This window comes from Homalodisca vitripennis, unplaced genomic scaffold, assembly GCF_021130785.1.
Source record: "Homalodisca vitripennis isolate AUS2020 unplaced genomic scaffold, UT_GWSS_2.1 ScUCBcl_8822;HRSCAF=17091, whole genome shotgun sequence".
Lineage (NCBI taxonomy): Eukaryota > Metazoa > Arthropoda > Insecta > Hemiptera > Cicadellidae > Homalodisca > Homalodisca vitripennis.
The window spans coordinates 11,737-29,980 of NW_025785044.1; the positions used below are offsets into that span (position 1 = coordinate 11,737).

An 18,244-nucleotide genomic window follows, 5' to 3' on the forward strand; every position below is an offset into this window, starting at 1 on the left:
ATAATAAAATCAGCTTAGGCAAAGTTTTTATACATGCAGTGACAACAACTTTGTTATAGTTTATAATAATTATTTTAAAAATATAAGATGTAAAAACCGTTAATTGATTATTACTCCAAACAAACAAGTCCTTTGGTTGACCGTTTTTCCGAGATCAGTCTCGCATCTTCTTTAAACATGAATCCGCACCAACAACAAAAATTTTCCTCCTATTATGTATTTAAATTTCAAGTTCAATAAAATGTTTAATCCTAAGCATTTGTGTTATTAGCACGCATACGTTTGTTTATATAAAGACGCACGGTTACGTATGTGGTATAGGACTGGTTAGCATCACGCATTGTGTCTCCAACGGACTAATTCTGTTTCCGGTGGGCAGCCGGTTGATTTTGTTAAAAGTTTCAAATGTTTGTCATTCACAAACAAAATCATTAGAAATATTATTATTGAATACCGTTCATCTAATATTTTTTTTACTATTCAATGTCTGAAATGCAACTACGTTTCTAGATTCTTCTAAAACACTATAACGATTGATTAAATGTTAAGTAATAAGCAATTTATTTTAAACTTAGAACTGATCTCCTTTTCCTAACTTTATTTATATAACATAAAGATTAAACATTAAAGATATGTAAATTAAAACTAGTAACGCAATGGGAGCTATAATTTTTATAGGTTTAAATATACTGTGTAACAGTGAGTATAAAGTTAACATCAACGAGTAAAATCCAGATAAACAGTATATATAGTAGTTTTTCTCTATTTTATTGACCGTCACTATATTATTTTTGCCTTTGGTCTGTGGCAAAAATTAATTGACGAGCAGACGACACGTTAGGTATGTCAGTTAATCGAATTTGGTTAAATGTTTGACGTCTGCTTAGATTAATGTTACAGTTGCAGAGATATTCTGTTGAATGAAAAATTATAAGTTGAAGATTCTTTTTGTGTATTTATTATTCTTCAAAAATTGGTCAATCAAGTTATCTGTTAATGTAGACCAACAGAGTGCAGATTAAATCTCTTTTAGGTTAAGAAATGTCCAGTAGACTTAGTGGTAGAGATGAACAAAAACATTTTAATTCTAATTTTCTGGTTTTCTAATCGATTTCCATTTATTAGCATGGGTGGTGAGTAAAGTTATTATTTTGTCAGTGTAATTTACTATAGTTAACTTTTGTTGGAACATAATAAAACATAACCTAATTTGAACAATGGTTATAGATGTTTACATAATTTAAAAAGTTTATTAGGTCAGTTGTTTTACTGTGTGTTTCCACACTATTCTTTTTCATGTCAACCTATAATCTTAATTATGAATATAGGAGGTTACAATAAATTAGAATTACCTAAACTTTCCAATGCAAAAACATTCCAATTTTAGCTATTTACTATTAATTATTGGCAGCTCTTTTATGTATTGAATAACAAAAGTGTTCAAAATTAATTCAAAGAGAGTAAAACATTTGTATATTTGAGTAATGGCCACTAGTACAAGTACAATGGAGATATGTGCATGTGTTACAAACTGCCAGATGTCACGTTTCCCTTTAAAATAGTAAAAAGTAACTAAATGGTACACTGTTTTGTTTGTTACATTTTATGAATACACATAACCTAGTTAGTTTTATTAATCTTTAAATTATTACATTTATAGAAAAAAATACCTGAACTATACTTTAATTTGAAAAACTGTGTTGTAATTCGGTTAAATATTTTGGTTCTAGCAGTTTAGTTTATTATAAATATAACTGTTGATAATTCAGTTTTGGTGGTAGCCACTTATCATACTGCAGCCTGAATATATACAACCTGTAAAGCCAAGTCTGGTGCTACAATTGAAAATTTTTCTGCAATCTATGTAGCTGCTTTTCTAAGTTAAATAGTAGCATTGAGAAAACAGTTGATTAACCAGCAAATCTTGTTACGGTACTTCAGAAATAAAACAACAACAATGGGCGGGTAGATTTTAATAAGCGGCCTACACTTGTTATTCGGTTTTCATTATTTTAATATATATTATCCAACTTCAATATCATATAATAATCGCACACAACAAGAGTCATAATACATTAACAAAAATAATACATTACAATTTTTTATAAATTAAATTTAAATTAACAATAACATTAAAAAATAACAATCGAACTTCGGCCTAGACAAACATATCAGAGAAACGTTTACAGCTTTTTCAGATAGCAGTGAGCAACTGTAAAATGGACTACATGATTATAAGAAATTTTCCCAAGAGCAAACCAACATCTTGGAAGCCGTTTGAAACCTGTTTCATAATTTTTAGAGATATCTTACATATGTAATTTCCTCATATTCATCATCATCTTCACATTCTCCAAAAATTAGTTACTGTTATTGCTTATTGATACATTAAAAATTGTTATAGTTAATTTGAAATCATAAGTTAAATAAAATAAAAAATTCAATAAAAACAATTGAATAAAGAGTGTAGGCTGCTAATTTACCCATATGAGCACAATTTGGTGTATAACTGTAGAACTAATGATTACAAGTTGTTTAAGAAGACCTAAGGTAAATAAATCTTTGTTCAGGAACTCATATGATTATTTAGGGCCTACATACAATAAACTATTCCCAATGAGTTGAAATAAATGCACCAGTTTTCAGTTAAATAACATTCTTTAAACAAAGTAAAGTCTTGGTTATTTTCATAATGAGGTATATTGGTTTTTAAATCAATTTCTCAGTCAAAGTATGTATGTTGTTATATACTAAATTCAGGTTTATGTTGTGTATTACTTTTACACTTATATCAAAATATTGCAGATCTTATTTTGTTTATGCATTTTGTTCTAATACTAGAACTTATATTATACATTACCTATATAATTTAACTCTGAAAAGTGGATTACTGTTTTTTATTGCTGATTGTGATTTATGTAAGTATTAAGTAAAGACTAGTAAGATCTCATTTCTTTTAGATTTTTTTTAGTAGTTTAGGTTAAGTTTAAATGTAAATATTATGTACCACAATAGCACAGTGAAGCAGGTACCTTAATTATTTATGTACCTTTTTAGGTTACATAACTATTTTTGTATATATATCTAGAGAAAATAAATTCATTGTTTGATTTCTATATTTTGATTTCAGCCAACAATCTACATAAATTTGATGGTACAAGCATCACAGAAATAGTTGGTGATGATGTGTTTTTCGAGATAGTGGAACCAGAAGAACTCAGTTATACTTATAGAACTCGACCAGCAAAAAATTTTGGAACTAAATTTGTAAGTGCTATTTATGTGAAATTGACATTCTTTTATAACGTGTGACACAAGTCATGTAAATAAAGAGCTCTATGACTAGACTTTCCTTTCTCACACTTTGTTAGTATTTAAGATTGTATTTTATTTCTTAAAGGCTGCATGTTCTGTTTGTCCTTTGTGGACAGACACTATATCAGGAAATGGCTGTTTGTAGTGTTATTTTTTCCAGATTTTTATGAGTTATCAGTAAAATTAGACTACAATTAAATAAATGTATCTACATTATTTAAAACTGCACCTATTAGAAGTATGTTATATGTCAATACAAATAAAAACTCTAAATTGGCTTACAGAGTATTTTAATAGAATGTTTATTTTATGGATTGATAATACTTGCTCAGCAGTGCCAGATGTAGTACCAGCAAAGTTGTCATAGTGCCAAATCATGTATACAGGGTGGAAAAAAAGTATGGAAACGCTTTCACTAATTTTGTATGGCTTCACTTATACAAATTAAATTTTTTACATCACCACTTGTATTAAGACCCTAGTTTTTGAGACCAGTGGGGACATTTTATCTTTTCAGGGGGACGGCCCGTGAGGAGTCGGACGTAAATCTTAAATGTAAGCATAGGCCGAGTTTGGTATCAAATTAAAGGTCTAGTAAAGAGAAACTCATTACCGCAAACCGCACTTAAAAAGGTTGACCCTATCCAGAGTACGGGCAGTTTGAATTTCATAAGTAACGTTTGATTAATTATTATTTCTCCGTAATTTCACAGTCTCAAGTAAACTGTTCTGACTGAAAATGACACTTTATGGAACACAATTATCCAAAAGAATTAAATTATAAATTATCTATGTATTACAAAAAATAACCGTACCTTTTAAATGAGGTGCTCAAACTGTACTAAACAATTAAAAATGTACTAAACATTACAAAACAATAAGGTTTTGTTTTCCTACATGCTGGTAAAACTGTACCATGTTCTCTCTTAATAGTTCCTTAATTGACTGTCAGAGGGTAGTTAACAATCAAACAGGAGTATTATGGTGTTGTAGTGATAAACTCTACTAGATGCATTTATTATGTTAAAATTAACTGTTTGTATCATGTTACAGTTGTTAGGCGTTGTGTATTGAAGCAGCAGTTTGGATACGTGATAACATGGTCATGGCAGTTGAATGCAAAAGCAGGGTGACTGTGTTAACACGGATGTGGTAGTCAAGTTGATCACTACATGTTTAGTTTCTGGATAATGAGAGTGTGACTTAGGCAGTCAAATGCTTTGGAACATTCTAGGAGAATTGCTATTATATAATCTTGATCTTGAGATGGTCTATTAAAATATATTCCATTAGCTATATAATAGTTATACCATTATAGATGGAATGCATGACATTATTAATCATGTAGTAGGTTATAAATAGTGAAAGTTCCATCCCCTCTTCCCCTGAAGTTTTTCTTAAAATATTTATTTTATAGACCAAAGAATTGAATTTTATAGTTTACATTACAAACTGGTTTAAATGTCAGAAGAATAATACATTTCCCTGATTATATTTATTCATACAATTTATCGATACTGTATTTTATAAAAGTCAGACCTTATATAATTGTATTGCCTGCAGAGAGAGATCTCATCATTGCATTCAACCAGAAATAAAATTATATAATTATGATATAATTTTTAAAAACTAATTTTTAGGATAATGCATATTTCTTCACTGAGCATAGTGGGCTAAAAACAGTAAATTATTTACAATTATTTATTGACTTTTCAACATTTTTAGTTGTTATATAGGTTCTTGATACAAAATATTTAATTATTGTAATTATATGTATCATAAACTACACTTACAGACCTAAATTTTGGTAAAAAATCTGTATATTATTTTGTGATGATTATTTTGTATATACACTCCTCAGGCACAAAAACAAAAATATTTCTACTAAAAACAATTTTTTTGGAGCATAGCAGTATTTTTCTATGGAAAATAAAGAACAAAAAAATAAATCAAAAGTTTAAAGAGAAGTACTGTAACAAGATTTGTTTTGACAGAATGTGAATTTCTCCCATGGTGTCATACCTCTGGTCCCGGTCGACCCCGCAGATGGCTGCAGCTGGCCTGATAATGCCAATGATCTGCGAGGGAACATAGTTCTGGCCGAGAGAGGGTATGTACATTGATAAACACTATAGAGTGAAGACTTCGATAGTACATTTGACTTTTCAACAAAAACAGGACGTTTGAAGCTGTTATATGCTCTTCTTCTAGTTTTGGACTCTAAATCATAACGTTAAACACACATAAATTTAATTAATCAAGATGGCACTGAACAAGTCAAAAGTTAAACTGAACAACAGAATAGTTGTGATTGTGGGTTAATCCTTTACAAACAAAACACCATAGAGCATGATGCACCACAGCAGTGAAGTGGACACAGCAGTCATCTAGTTAATCAAATCAAATATAGTGAAATTCTGATTAATCAAGCAAAACAGGACTAGGACTACAATGGATTTGGGAAAACTGGTATATTATGGAGAGTGAAATAAAATATATTAATTTACAGAAAATTCAGTAGTGATGAATAAAAATGCTTTATTTCACACTAAATAACTTTAAATCACAAAAATATTATTACTTGCCAAAAAGTCTATGATCAATATTTCCTGTAAGATCTTGTATTTTTTTTTCTTTTTTATAAGAACCGAGAGTTTAAAGAGATATACTGTAACAAGTTTTGACAAAATATGGATTTCTCCCATGGTGTCATACCTCTGGTCCAAATTAATTAGCAATGTTCATGCTAGGCTGCGAGTCTGCTGTTGGGTTTCCTATGGTTGACAGCAACAGGCATTTGCTAATTTTTATTTATCTCATAATTTGTGTAATTGTATAAGTATTTTGTATATAAAATATATATTTATTTTTATATCTTAATATTTTTTATCATAACTAAGTTTAGTTTTAAATGTTTTAAGTTTAATAAGTTAATAAGAAGTTATACAAAAATACATCCTTATTTTTTCAGATTAAAGGCATATATTCTCAAAACCCATATTGTAAACTATAAAATTAAAGTAGAAGGTAGAGTATATGACCTATTTCTTAAAATATAGCTATTTCCCTGAACCTTTGCATATAGATGAAATAGATTGGTATTCTTGGATTATGTTTTGTGTAAGGGGAATTCTCCAAAGGTTTAAAAATTTAAGTAATTAGACTGGTGATGATTTTGTTTGAATCATACTTAAAAAAACTATTAGGAATTGAAATTAAAGAATCAGAAACAAACTTTTTTACATTTGGAATCGGAAACTGTTTGTCCTTCTAGTTTTTGCAGTTTGTTAATTTAAAACTGTAACGTTTGAAATAATTTACGTATCAATTATCAGGCTGAATCATTCCATTCATATGACCCAATAAATTAGTCAAGAAACTGAATTTTCACCTAAAAGAACATAACTATGGAACTTCAGTTACCTTTAAGTATAAGTTTTTAATGTTATTTTTCGTTTTTGTGTTTCCAGAGAATGTTCATTTTTAAGCAAAGCAATAAAAGCAGAACAAGTTGGTGCAGTGGCCATAATCATTGCTGATTATGATGTAAAAAATGATGATCTTTATGTAGAAATGATCGATGACAAGACATTAAGAAAAACCAATATCCCAGCAACATTCCTAGTTGGCCGAAATGGGTAGGTAAAGTTGAAATTCTATATTAGTGTAGTTCCAAAATTCCTGCATTGTATAGAATAATTAATTTAATAACACACTTAAATTTGTATTGTAATGAGAGTGCTATTGAGCTAGAACTAACATTTAAATTTAGGTAAATGTTTTTAACTTCATATTCTAGTTGTTTGTAAAAATCATTGTAAAATTAATTTGATGCAGAATTAGTATATGGAATAGGCTCAAGTATAATACTCGATAACATCGGTCAGCTTGTATTTAAACACTTTTTTATACACCAGTGGCATTGTAATTCATTATATTAAACCTTTTTTAAGAGAAGATGATGCTAGCCCAACTGCAAATTTGTACTGATCTCCTCGAGAATGGAACTTATAATTTTTCGGTTAAAGAGTTGCAATTTGTTTAATTTGAAGTGTTTCCTTACTAGAAACTTACAATGTCATGGGTTAAACGAGAATACTTACCAACAAGGTATTCTCAAGGTAATACTAGTAGTAAGCAAAGAACTAAACCATATTATTTGAAATATAATTTTTGATTGACAGTCTAAATTTTGTCTAGGCTATATTTTGGTTTATTTATAGGCTTCAGATTATTACATGTTTATGTAATATGTCCCAAATATTGTTAGTCAAGATAAGATTTATTCCTGGTAAAAAGGTTGCCAAACTTATTTTTTCAAGCAATCCATATACATACACATTTATATACAAATTATTCTACAGTTACATACAAACTATTATGTATATAATTGTACTTAAAAATTATAAAATATAAAATTGTGTTTTATATCAAAATATGTGATTGCAGTCAAAGAGTTGCAAAGTAGAATGATTTTGTTTCTTATATAACTAATTAAATAAAGAGATTAATTAAATGAAGCTAAGGGATGTTAAATAAAACGACTCTTTTTTACGAATATTTTTTAACCCTTGTAATCCTAGCATCTGTATAAGCGTGACAGGTGTCTTTGAAAGTTACTAAAAATCTCAATGTCAGTTTTTACAATATATGTTTCCAGGGATGTAAAATGCCCTGTATTTATGAGTCAAGATAAATACCCAATGTCCATGAATACTCTGTTATTTTGGAATTTTAACCCTTAAAGCGCTAATTTAAATTACTGTCAAACGCTAAGAAATAAAAAAATATTTTTTGTTTAATTTCCCAATGCTAATTTTTGTTTCATATTCCTTGGTATTACCTTTATAATAAAAAATAATAAACATTTAATATTACATATTTTTTGAGAATTTTATACGTACGAAAACATTTGAAATTTTGAATAAACTGCATTGCAGGATAATGTACACTCTTTGACAGATTACATTACATTTATACAGGTTATTTATAATGAGTAAATTGTAACTGAAGTTTCTGTATAATTAGGACATAAAAATAAATAAGTTCAGTATAAGATTTTGAAATGTAATAATATGAAATTCAACACAAACTTCTTTATACGATAGCCTACAAGAGAAATGAAACAAATATTGTACTTATAAACCTTATTTATTTAGAATAAATAAACTGTACTTGTATGGTGAAACTATTATAAAATACAAAACAAATAATTGAAAAAATATTACACATAATATACCAAAAATGCGCTCAAACTAAGTTGTTCGTAGTAATCATTTGGATCATCTGTATTAGCCATTATGACAAAAAATTATACTAAATGTTATTAAAAACAAACTAAAACACTTAGAATAACAACGGACTGATTCACTTTGATTAACAATATAACCAACATACGACCAACACACACGTAGTTAAACAGCTGAACGAAACGAACGCGTCTGTAGGCGTATGCTGCGTCACAGGCCTTACAAAAAATGGCGGCGATTGCTTTCAACCCGAGTAGATACCGTTAAAACGTCCACCAACGGGGACAAAGCGTTTTGTCTAGTCCCGACAGTCGAAAGGAACGTCGACCTGCTCTCTTACGGAAGTTTTAACAACTAATTCTTCGCCATTTCAAAAGTAAAGATTTTGCGTTTGTAGACGCTATCCGCGTTTAAAGCATCGGCAGTTCCGCTTCAATAGGCGTTAGCCGCGTTGGAAGGGTTAATAAAAAATCCTGTCTCTGAGTAAGTTTAAAAATCTTAAGAAATGTACACAAACTCATTTTCAAGGTTGATTCAACACTAAAATGTTTGTAAAATTAATAGAAATTAAAACTGAGACTTATTACTTAGTCTGATCTGTCCACCCTCAAAAGTTCAGAAAGATTCTTTGGTAGTGAACGATCTGCAAACATTGAGATTAAAGTTGGAGAAATCTAGTCATTCAAGGCATAGGCCTGAATTTACAATAAGTTTAAGAGCTGGTTGTAATGAAACAACCTATGGTTTACTCCTTAAGGACAATGTTAAACATCAAACACTTTCATTCTTTTTTGTGGTACAATTATGGAAGATTTCTAATGTTAATAATTAATATATATCAAAATTCTTTGTTAGATTTTATAAATTTATATTTTTAGATGTTTAAACCATGAAGTTCAAAAAAAGGTGTGAGAGTTTTGTATGAATAGTTAATAAAAATATTAAAAGAACTAAAATATGTTTAAACTACATTTAAATTTTGTGTGTTAGATCCTTATTGAGTATACATCTTATAGAAACTGTTTGTGTTATGAACTCACAATGTTTTGTCTATACATTTTATTATATACCCATTAAAACCCAAATTAAAACAATTAATATGTTTTGGAAACATTTCTTTAAATTAAAGAAATTTCTACTTGCATATTAAAACTCAATATAGTTATAGCCTAGTTTATAAAAATAAATAATGATAAAAACATGATTATCCATGGTAAATAATAGTAATATGAAACTTTTAGCTAAATTATGAAATATCAACCTTGCACAAGTAAATTATTATTACTCTTACAACTAAGATTTTATGTAAACCAGGAATTGAATGTTTAACAAAATATATCCTGGCTCACAATAGAAAAGCCCAAATCTACAGAGTACTATCATATAGAGTAATTAATTTTCTCTGAACAGTGTAGTAAAAGTAACAAAAAATAGTTATTTTGTTTTCTCAAATGTAAACAATATATTCTTCGTAGTTTTTCATGATTCAGTGGGTCATTATTTCAATGTCTTAAGTAAAAATTTGTATCTTATTCAAAGTCTTACACAGGGGGTTTGAAAAAGTGCTCTATCAGTAAAGAAAGAAACAAAGAGTTGTCAAAATCATTAAGGAATATTGTATTTGATGGTTAAAATTGAGAACAATAGACAAGCTCTAGACTCATCATGTCTGATTGTCAACAGTTAATGTTGTGTGGCGAAGTATTGGTATCAAAGGTATTTCATTAGCATTCAGTTTATAACAGTGTGTGTTAAGTAATTTAAAGTTTTCTTTTTAAAAACTTTGTTCTTACACTGAAATGTGTGAGTTGGATTATTGATGGAAAAACAAGATCTTACTTCACTGTATTAGAGGTTGAAAAGAAAATATACAGTCAGTAGCACTGCCATGTTGTACAAGCTTGGAGATTATCCTATTACAACTTAGTGAATAATGACAGTTGACAGCCACCAGTAGCAGAGCAAAAATGTTCCTCCAATGTCAAACAACTAGTTACTAGTTGTTTTTGCAGTCATCTTTTTAATCAAACTTTTGCTATTGAAAATCAGATTTAAGTAGTACAAATTGTATATATCACATTAATTGGGATATTTAACACTTTAGTTAGGAGTATTGTTTATTGAATAATAATACGTAATAAGTACACACTGAAATTATAAAGTTGCAATAGAAAACATGGGTTTACGTTTCTGCTTGCTTACTTGACAGAATGCAAAAAAATGGGATTTTGTCTTCTATTTATGACAGAAGAAATTTCTTTTAAAAAGAAGATAGTTGAATACACCACTGCATTTAGAATATTTTTCCCCAACAAGAGCATCTGCTTCAAACCTGTTTATTACTCTCAGGTTGAAGGTATACATTGCAAAAACAGTTAATGGCAGTTCTATAATGTCAAAACAAGTTGCTACTATTTTTTATTTTATTATAGAGTTGTTTGTATCAAATGGCTTCAAACTTTTCAATGTGAACTTTGCCTTCAAGTGGTATAAATATCTTGTAGAATTTAGTGCACTGAAAGTGTTTGTTAGACAATTTTAACATTTTGCTAAAGCCATGGGCTTGCCACTGTGATGCACGGCCAGTAAAAGTTTCAAAATATGATAAGCATATTGAAAATGTCTAAAATGTTATAATACAAATATGTGGGCTTTTATATAAAAACACAATTTTAGTACTTACTAACAAAAAGTAATTTTTGGAAATTGAATTCTTTTAATATTTTGCATAAAAACCATTTTTGGTAACATTTTGTATATTTAAAAAAATAATATTTCTTATTTTTTATGTTTTACTTTGGAATTTTCTGTAGTTTTTGATTTTTCATTTATAATGCCTAAAAATTCTAAATAAGAATACAAAAATAGATCTAAGTGCATGTAAATGTTTCTTGCAATGTAGTGGAAAAGAAAATACTGCCTAATAATACTCTAAATGAAAAATTGCCTTTGTTTGTTTTTGCTTTCACGTGTAAACTATTCAAGCAATTTTACTGAAATTTTACATGGAAATTCTTACAGCCTCTGGGATAAATATTGGCCTATTCTTATTTCATAAATCCCTCCGGGCTACTCTCCACTGGTCTAAAGTAGCGAAAAATCCCATCTTGGTCTCTAAAGTTGTGAAATATTAATTCAAAGAGCATGTCTAATGTAATCAACTGTTCTGTGTAAACATTGTTTATTTTCAATTTATTTACATTTATAGTAAGTACATTGTGTAATGAATAACAAAAATGTTATTTTAGATTTCAGCAATTAGGTAAACTACTCACCTACCTTACATAATACCCTAAAATATAAGATTGTCAGAATTTGACACCAAAGACGCCCTTTGAAGCAGTCTGTAAGAAATATGCCAGGTGAAAGTTCGCTGGATTGTGCTTTTGAACTAATGTGCCAATTCCATTTCTAAAATATGCTTAGTTTGTTAATTCACTTTTAACTATACATTTTTGGCAAGTATTAAGTATTAGATCTAAAAGAAAATATTACTAACTTTGACCATATACAGGGTGGGCCATAAGTCAGTTGTCAAAAATGCATTTGGTGCAATAATATACCAAACAAGCGAAAATACAAATACATTTATTTTACTATGTAGTACAAATACAATTTATTAATACAGGAAAACATGTAGTATTCAATGAACCTACAAAAGATGCTCAAAGTGGTCTCCATGCTGTTCTAAGCAAAGATTGCATCTTTTTAACACAGATTTACAAATTTTGTCGCAAATGTTCCAGGACTGTAAGTTTTCAAATTCTGATTGGATTCGTTCCTTCAAATGCTCAACATTAAATTTAATTTGCGAATACCTTGTCGAGATGGAGGATGGATATTTGGAAAATGTTCCACAAACAAATCACAAACATCACTATAATTATGATCATGTTTCCGCCATGTTTGCAAAACAAACACACGCTGTTCTGTTGTTAATTTCCTATTCATACTTTCTCAAATATCGACAATAAACAAACATAACCTCAAACTGCTAGTGTTTGACTTAGTCAAGTTCACAACTACCTACGCTAGGAAAAACAAAGTCTAAGGATTGCTAGTGACAACTGACTTATGGCCCACCCTGTATTTAAAGACTGTTATAAAACCCATCTTAGTTCACTTTGACAGGAGTAAGATTCTCTGATCTGTGATATGTATATGTATTATCTTGATCGTGAAACGAGACAAAATCAAGTATGGTACAAAACATACTTAGAACAAAGTAAATTAGAGCAACCATAAGTATACACTTTTTATAACATATTTTTTTAATTGTGGGAAGAAGGCAAACTCAATATTGGCGCCAGAAATATAATTCACTCGAACCAGAAGTGTTCATACAGGTGCAAAACCTACAAAATTACGTGCAAAGTTGTGGGTAACTGCTAGTAATAGTATATACTTTACTTAAATAATAAACATTCTTCATAACTTTGAATTATGCACAACTAACAAAATAGTGCCTACCATTTGTTTCAGAAGCTGCTCTGAGAGAAACCCCATCTTCCACAGTTCAGTTTAGTTCATTACAGGAATTTCAACAAACAGATCCATGTTAACACACTTAAATTTGTTTCTTTCAAAAGTGTCGAATTATGTTTTGTATTTTTGCATAGGTTTTTTAATTGCTGTCATTTTTTATATGATTTGTATTTTTTAAATTTGAAACCTGTGTCTAAAAAGATTCTTTTTAAATCATGTTTTCTATAAACTAGGATAAAAATCCACTACTACAAAGTAATACCAACAAAAAATAGTAAAATACTTATATATCTTTTACCCAATTTATTGTTGTTTTCATTTCTGATGTATGGAAAAAATTATTTCAGTAAATTTCTTGCATGTTATTGAAAAGTACATAGTACATTTAATCTGCTTAAGTTTATACATTTTTCAAAGGTATTGTATACCTATTTCATTTATTAACAATAAGTTTTTATAATCTTTCATTTTTTTTCTATGCAGTCTTAAATGCTTGTATTATTGTTTAAGCATAAATGTCCAAAACAAAAAGAATCCACAAAGTAAACACATGAAAATACCCAAAATATGTATATTATACTAAAAATTTCGATAAGGATATTACCGCTTCTACCGTTACGCCTAATAAGGGGAGGGGGAGTGATTATGTTTCTAACAAGAGAAACTTCACTATTGTGGAAATAATCTTCTTCAATAGCACTCGTTATTGGGTTTCATTCAAGAATGGTCTTAAGTGATCCAATGAGATAAAAATAAAATTTTTTAACATGGATAACAAACCATTAGAACATAAAAACATGACGAATATGTCTCAAAACGACCGACTCAAAATATCAGTCATCAGACAGTACATTGGTGACATGACTGTATATTTCACAGTAATTAAATATTTGCTTTATACTTTGTTATGAATCAAATTACAAATAAATACTGTATTGTTTATGATTAACCCATTGCGGATCGTATTGTTTTGGCGCGCGGGCACCAGCGGGCGCGAATTAATTCACGGTCAGCGGCCGCACGAACAGCAATGGTGCGCCACATCGTATCGCTCGCTATTATATACTAGAAAATTCAGCTGCGAAGGTATTCGTTCAGATGGAACATGGGCCTGCTGGGGTATCCGTGATGTAGGAACGATAACACGCTAGCAAGGTTACGGCGTGGCAGGGATGATGTCTGAATCATAGTCTAAATAAAGCGGCTCGGGCGAATCGATTGCAACATCCGGGCCATTGTCTAGACTAAACCCACCAACATGTACGTCTGCGTTGTTTAGTTGTGTCACTAACCTCAAAAGTATTATAATAACAACTGAGGAAAACACCCAATCAGAAACGCTAAAAAGCAGAGAGTAAACTCATTTCAACTTCGACATACAACTGCGATCTGTAGGATATTTATAAAACTTTTGGAAAACTCTAAACGTAGACCGTTGTTAAACACTCTTAGTAGACAAGTGAAGACGATCGCCCGATCTATCAGACATTAAAAGAACTATTTGGAGGGAAATTTAAAAGCAGACCGCTTTTGCGACCTGAGCTCGTCACCGTGCCATTAGGCCCGGCCGCTGCGTGACGAGCCCAGCTCGTCAGTGATCCGCAATGGGTTAACCCTTTGCACTCCTCAGTCCCTAAGAGGTGGACATGGTGCTTTACCTGTTGCACTCTGTGAATTCTCGGCGCAGCTGTGTCCGTACACTCCTCAGTCCACTTCTTATGGCCCAAGGTCATGTTCTCTACTACACTGAATATAGATGGTGCCAGATGTCTGTTCCACTCTGACATGTTATTCACAATCACAACAACAGGTGATTTTAAAGGGACATTTTAAAAGGACAATTTTAAATGATCGTTTTATGCTAAAGCGTTGCTTTCATTTTTCTCTTATTGATTATTTAATATATTTTGCATGGATTTAAAAATCAAAGTCTTAGATATATTTCTTTAAAGGTAAAAAGCAAACTTACTACAAGCAAATCCACAGATATAAGTAGTTAATTCTAAGGCAAATTTTAATGTTATTTATAAAAAGTACTAAATAATTAAAGAATTACCAAAATGTTCAAACAATTTTTAAGTCAGTATTGGTTTGTAATGTGTTGTTTCGACTTTTACCAACTTAGAACATTTCAAACATTCAGTGACAGTAATTCAGTTTGTTTCTTATCATTGTAATAAAATAACTATCAATTTTGCTTTAAAAAATTTCTGGTCTACTTTCCAACATAGCTATGTAGAAATGAATTTTAAAAATAAAAATAATCAATCTGAAAATGTATATCATATGGAGATATTGATTAAATGTAGAGATTAGTTCACAAAACTAAAATTATTTCTGAATTTCTCACGATTTACTAATGTATAATTTACTAATATTTATTATGTATAGTGTATATATAGGTGTTTGAAAAGTCTGGGTACGGCTTAATATTTTACAAACCATAACAGATAACATCTATAAACTTTGCACAGTGTCATATGGCTATGTAAACTATTTTTCCTTGCTATTACCATGACATGCCAACAATGTGGGGACGACCCACAGAAGAAAACATGGAAACCTTAAATTATTTAGAACTACGTCATCAAACTGTGACAAAATATCTGAACGAAAATAACATACAAGCAAAAACAAGAATCTCATTGGTTGTCACAACAACGATAGCTCACTGGAAGGTAATTGTTTGGGTTTGTTTAAATAGTCATGAGTCACCCAGCTGATAATTGCCAGCTGAGTTTCAGCGGGCAATCATCTTACAAAACAGACTTCAAAAATATTATTTCATATTTATTACTGCTGTTTTACATTAAATCAGTGGCATAAAAATTAATAAAACTATTTAAAAAATATTTTATTCATCTATAGTCTAGTCATCAATAGAAAGGGTTATTTTATTTTGTATTTTAAGAAACAGATACATAACATTTCCCCCCAAAAATTGTACAATCTTGTTGATTATATAGTTTAGAATCAGCCAAGATATGGCAGAACATTATATATATAACAGAATTATTTACAAAAAATTTAATATAGTTAAATGTCACTGTCCATAAATGGTGGCCAGAGGAGTTTAGGAGCATTTTAGCATCGGCCACTACATATGGACAGAGGAGTGCAACGACACGGCTCACAACAAAATATTCAGAGTTGTAGAGGATATGACCTTGGGCCATAAGAGGTGGCCAGAGGAGTGCAAATCACAAGTACTGTCATGCGGACGGGGAGTGCAAAGGGTTAAAACAATATAACACAAAATATGGATTATTAAAACTTTATAGCTTCTTATTATGAGATGTACAGTGCAATTGGACACCGATACTTTTAAACTTCAATAAAAATAGATGTTGGTGCTGAATGGATTAATCAAGAATGTTAACTCTTTAAGTGCCAAGTTTTATTGGTGTTGGTAGATTTTTATTGACTATTGCCAGGTTTATTTGCTGCATACAAAACTGCTCCAGTCACTGCAAATGTAGTGTGTTTCTCGCCCAACATGATCAATTTCAGTGATATCTTCATTTATCAAACTACCATCAGAATCTCTTGATTCATCACGTTAGGTCGTGTTTGATAAATTGAGTCCGCATCCCAATCACCATCATTCTCAGATAGGTACACTGCTGAATGCCAAACTCACAACAACACATCTGGACAAATCTAAAATCGATAAAACGTCTTTTTTTTATTAATACAACAAATTCCTGCCATACTGACTGAACCACAATTTAAATAAATATAAAGTTAACTTGCAGTAGCATCTACATAAACAAAACTGAAAAAACTAGAAAACAATGACATTCTGTTTCTAATGTCCAGGTAAAACTTCACCATGTGCGTATGTGATATTTCCTTAGTTGACCGTAAGAGTGTAGTGGCAATTAAACAGCACTAATGTGGATTTGCAGATAAACACTACTAGAGGCCAATGTGTATAATCTTACAGCTGTCAGATTCAATGCACAGGTGTGGCAGTAAAGGGGTTAATATGTTGAAAGGTTTCTATTGGAAGTCTAATTTGAGGTTTTATGGCATATTCTAAAGCAACTGAATACATAATATTAATAAGTAAGGTAATAGAGTTTCAATAACATTTTTCATATTGTAATACCTGAAAATGTTTTACTTGGTACGAATAGACATTAGTTAAAAACTAAAGAAACTTCCAACTAAAATATATAATTTTTGTTGATGTAGATATATACACAACTGACCTATGCATACATACATATATATATATTGTAAAATCCTCAGTAAACAAGGAAAAACTTTATTTTGACAATCTATAAAATTTGAATGTTATTACTATTGTCTGTCTCACTATTCTCTACCATTGTTTCAGATATATTATAAGAAAGACATTGAAGAAGCTCAGACTGAAGCAAGCACTGATAAGGATACCACTTAACATGACCCATGTGCCAGTTCACAAAATGAGACAACCTCCTTGGGTCCCTTGGTGATTTAATAAATTGTTTTCATCATTTCTCTTTTACTTATCTTCCTGTTGTTCTCGCTATGAATTCTAGTAAGATGTAGAATCTTATCAAAATACGTTGTTGTGTATACTGCATTTTGGAGGAAATGAGATGTTTTACAACTCTAAATATACTTTTCCTTAATAAATTACAGTTGTGGTCTAATTGATCTATTAAATAAGCCCACACACAAGCCTCCACATGAACATGTTTCAAAATCTACAATTCACAATTTCCTTGAGAAGATTTAAATTTATTAGTTATAAACTAAAATCATTGGATGACTTTAAGTCTACTGATAATTAATAAGACATGATTTTGCAGTTGATATTCTAAAAGAAAAATAATTATAACCCAGTTTTATAATCCTTAATGTTTTCACCAATAAAGTTCATATTTAGGGAAATAGAAAATCTTACGTCTTAATGGACCATCAGCATGACACTCAAAAAGTAAACGTTTATTGTGATCTATCTAGAAATTTTATTAGATTCGTTTCCCGGAACCAGAATAATAAAGTTTTATTTTACAAACTAATATTTAATTTAATGGTTTTTATGTGTTTAACATTTAAACATACGTACATACATAAAAATACATCAACTGTTACCTTGTATCTGAAAATGCATTTTTTTATATTAGAAATTCATCCAAGTTATAGAAGGAGTGTTTCAAAATCCACACCAAAGAATGATGTTTGGTGTGGATATTTATATA

General features: G+C 30.0%; 1 protein-coding gene across 1 annotated transcript; it reads left to right on the forward strand.

The window, feature by feature from the left end:
• The first annotated feature begins 828 nt into the window (after positions 1-828).
• Positions 829-17,535, forward strand: LOC124374537 (PRADC1-like protein). The gene is made up of 5 exons (XM_046832738.1): positions 829-1,133; positions 3,131-3,267; positions 5,310-5,425; positions 6,786-6,953; positions 17,392-17,535. Exons 1-5 carry the CDS (start codon positions 1,067-1,069, stop codon positions 17,510-17,512), a joined length of 609 nt encoding a protein of 202 aa, XP_046688694.1. The 5' UTR covers positions 829-1,066; the 3' UTR covers positions 17,513-17,535.
• Positions 17,536-18,244: the final 709 nt, after the last annotated feature.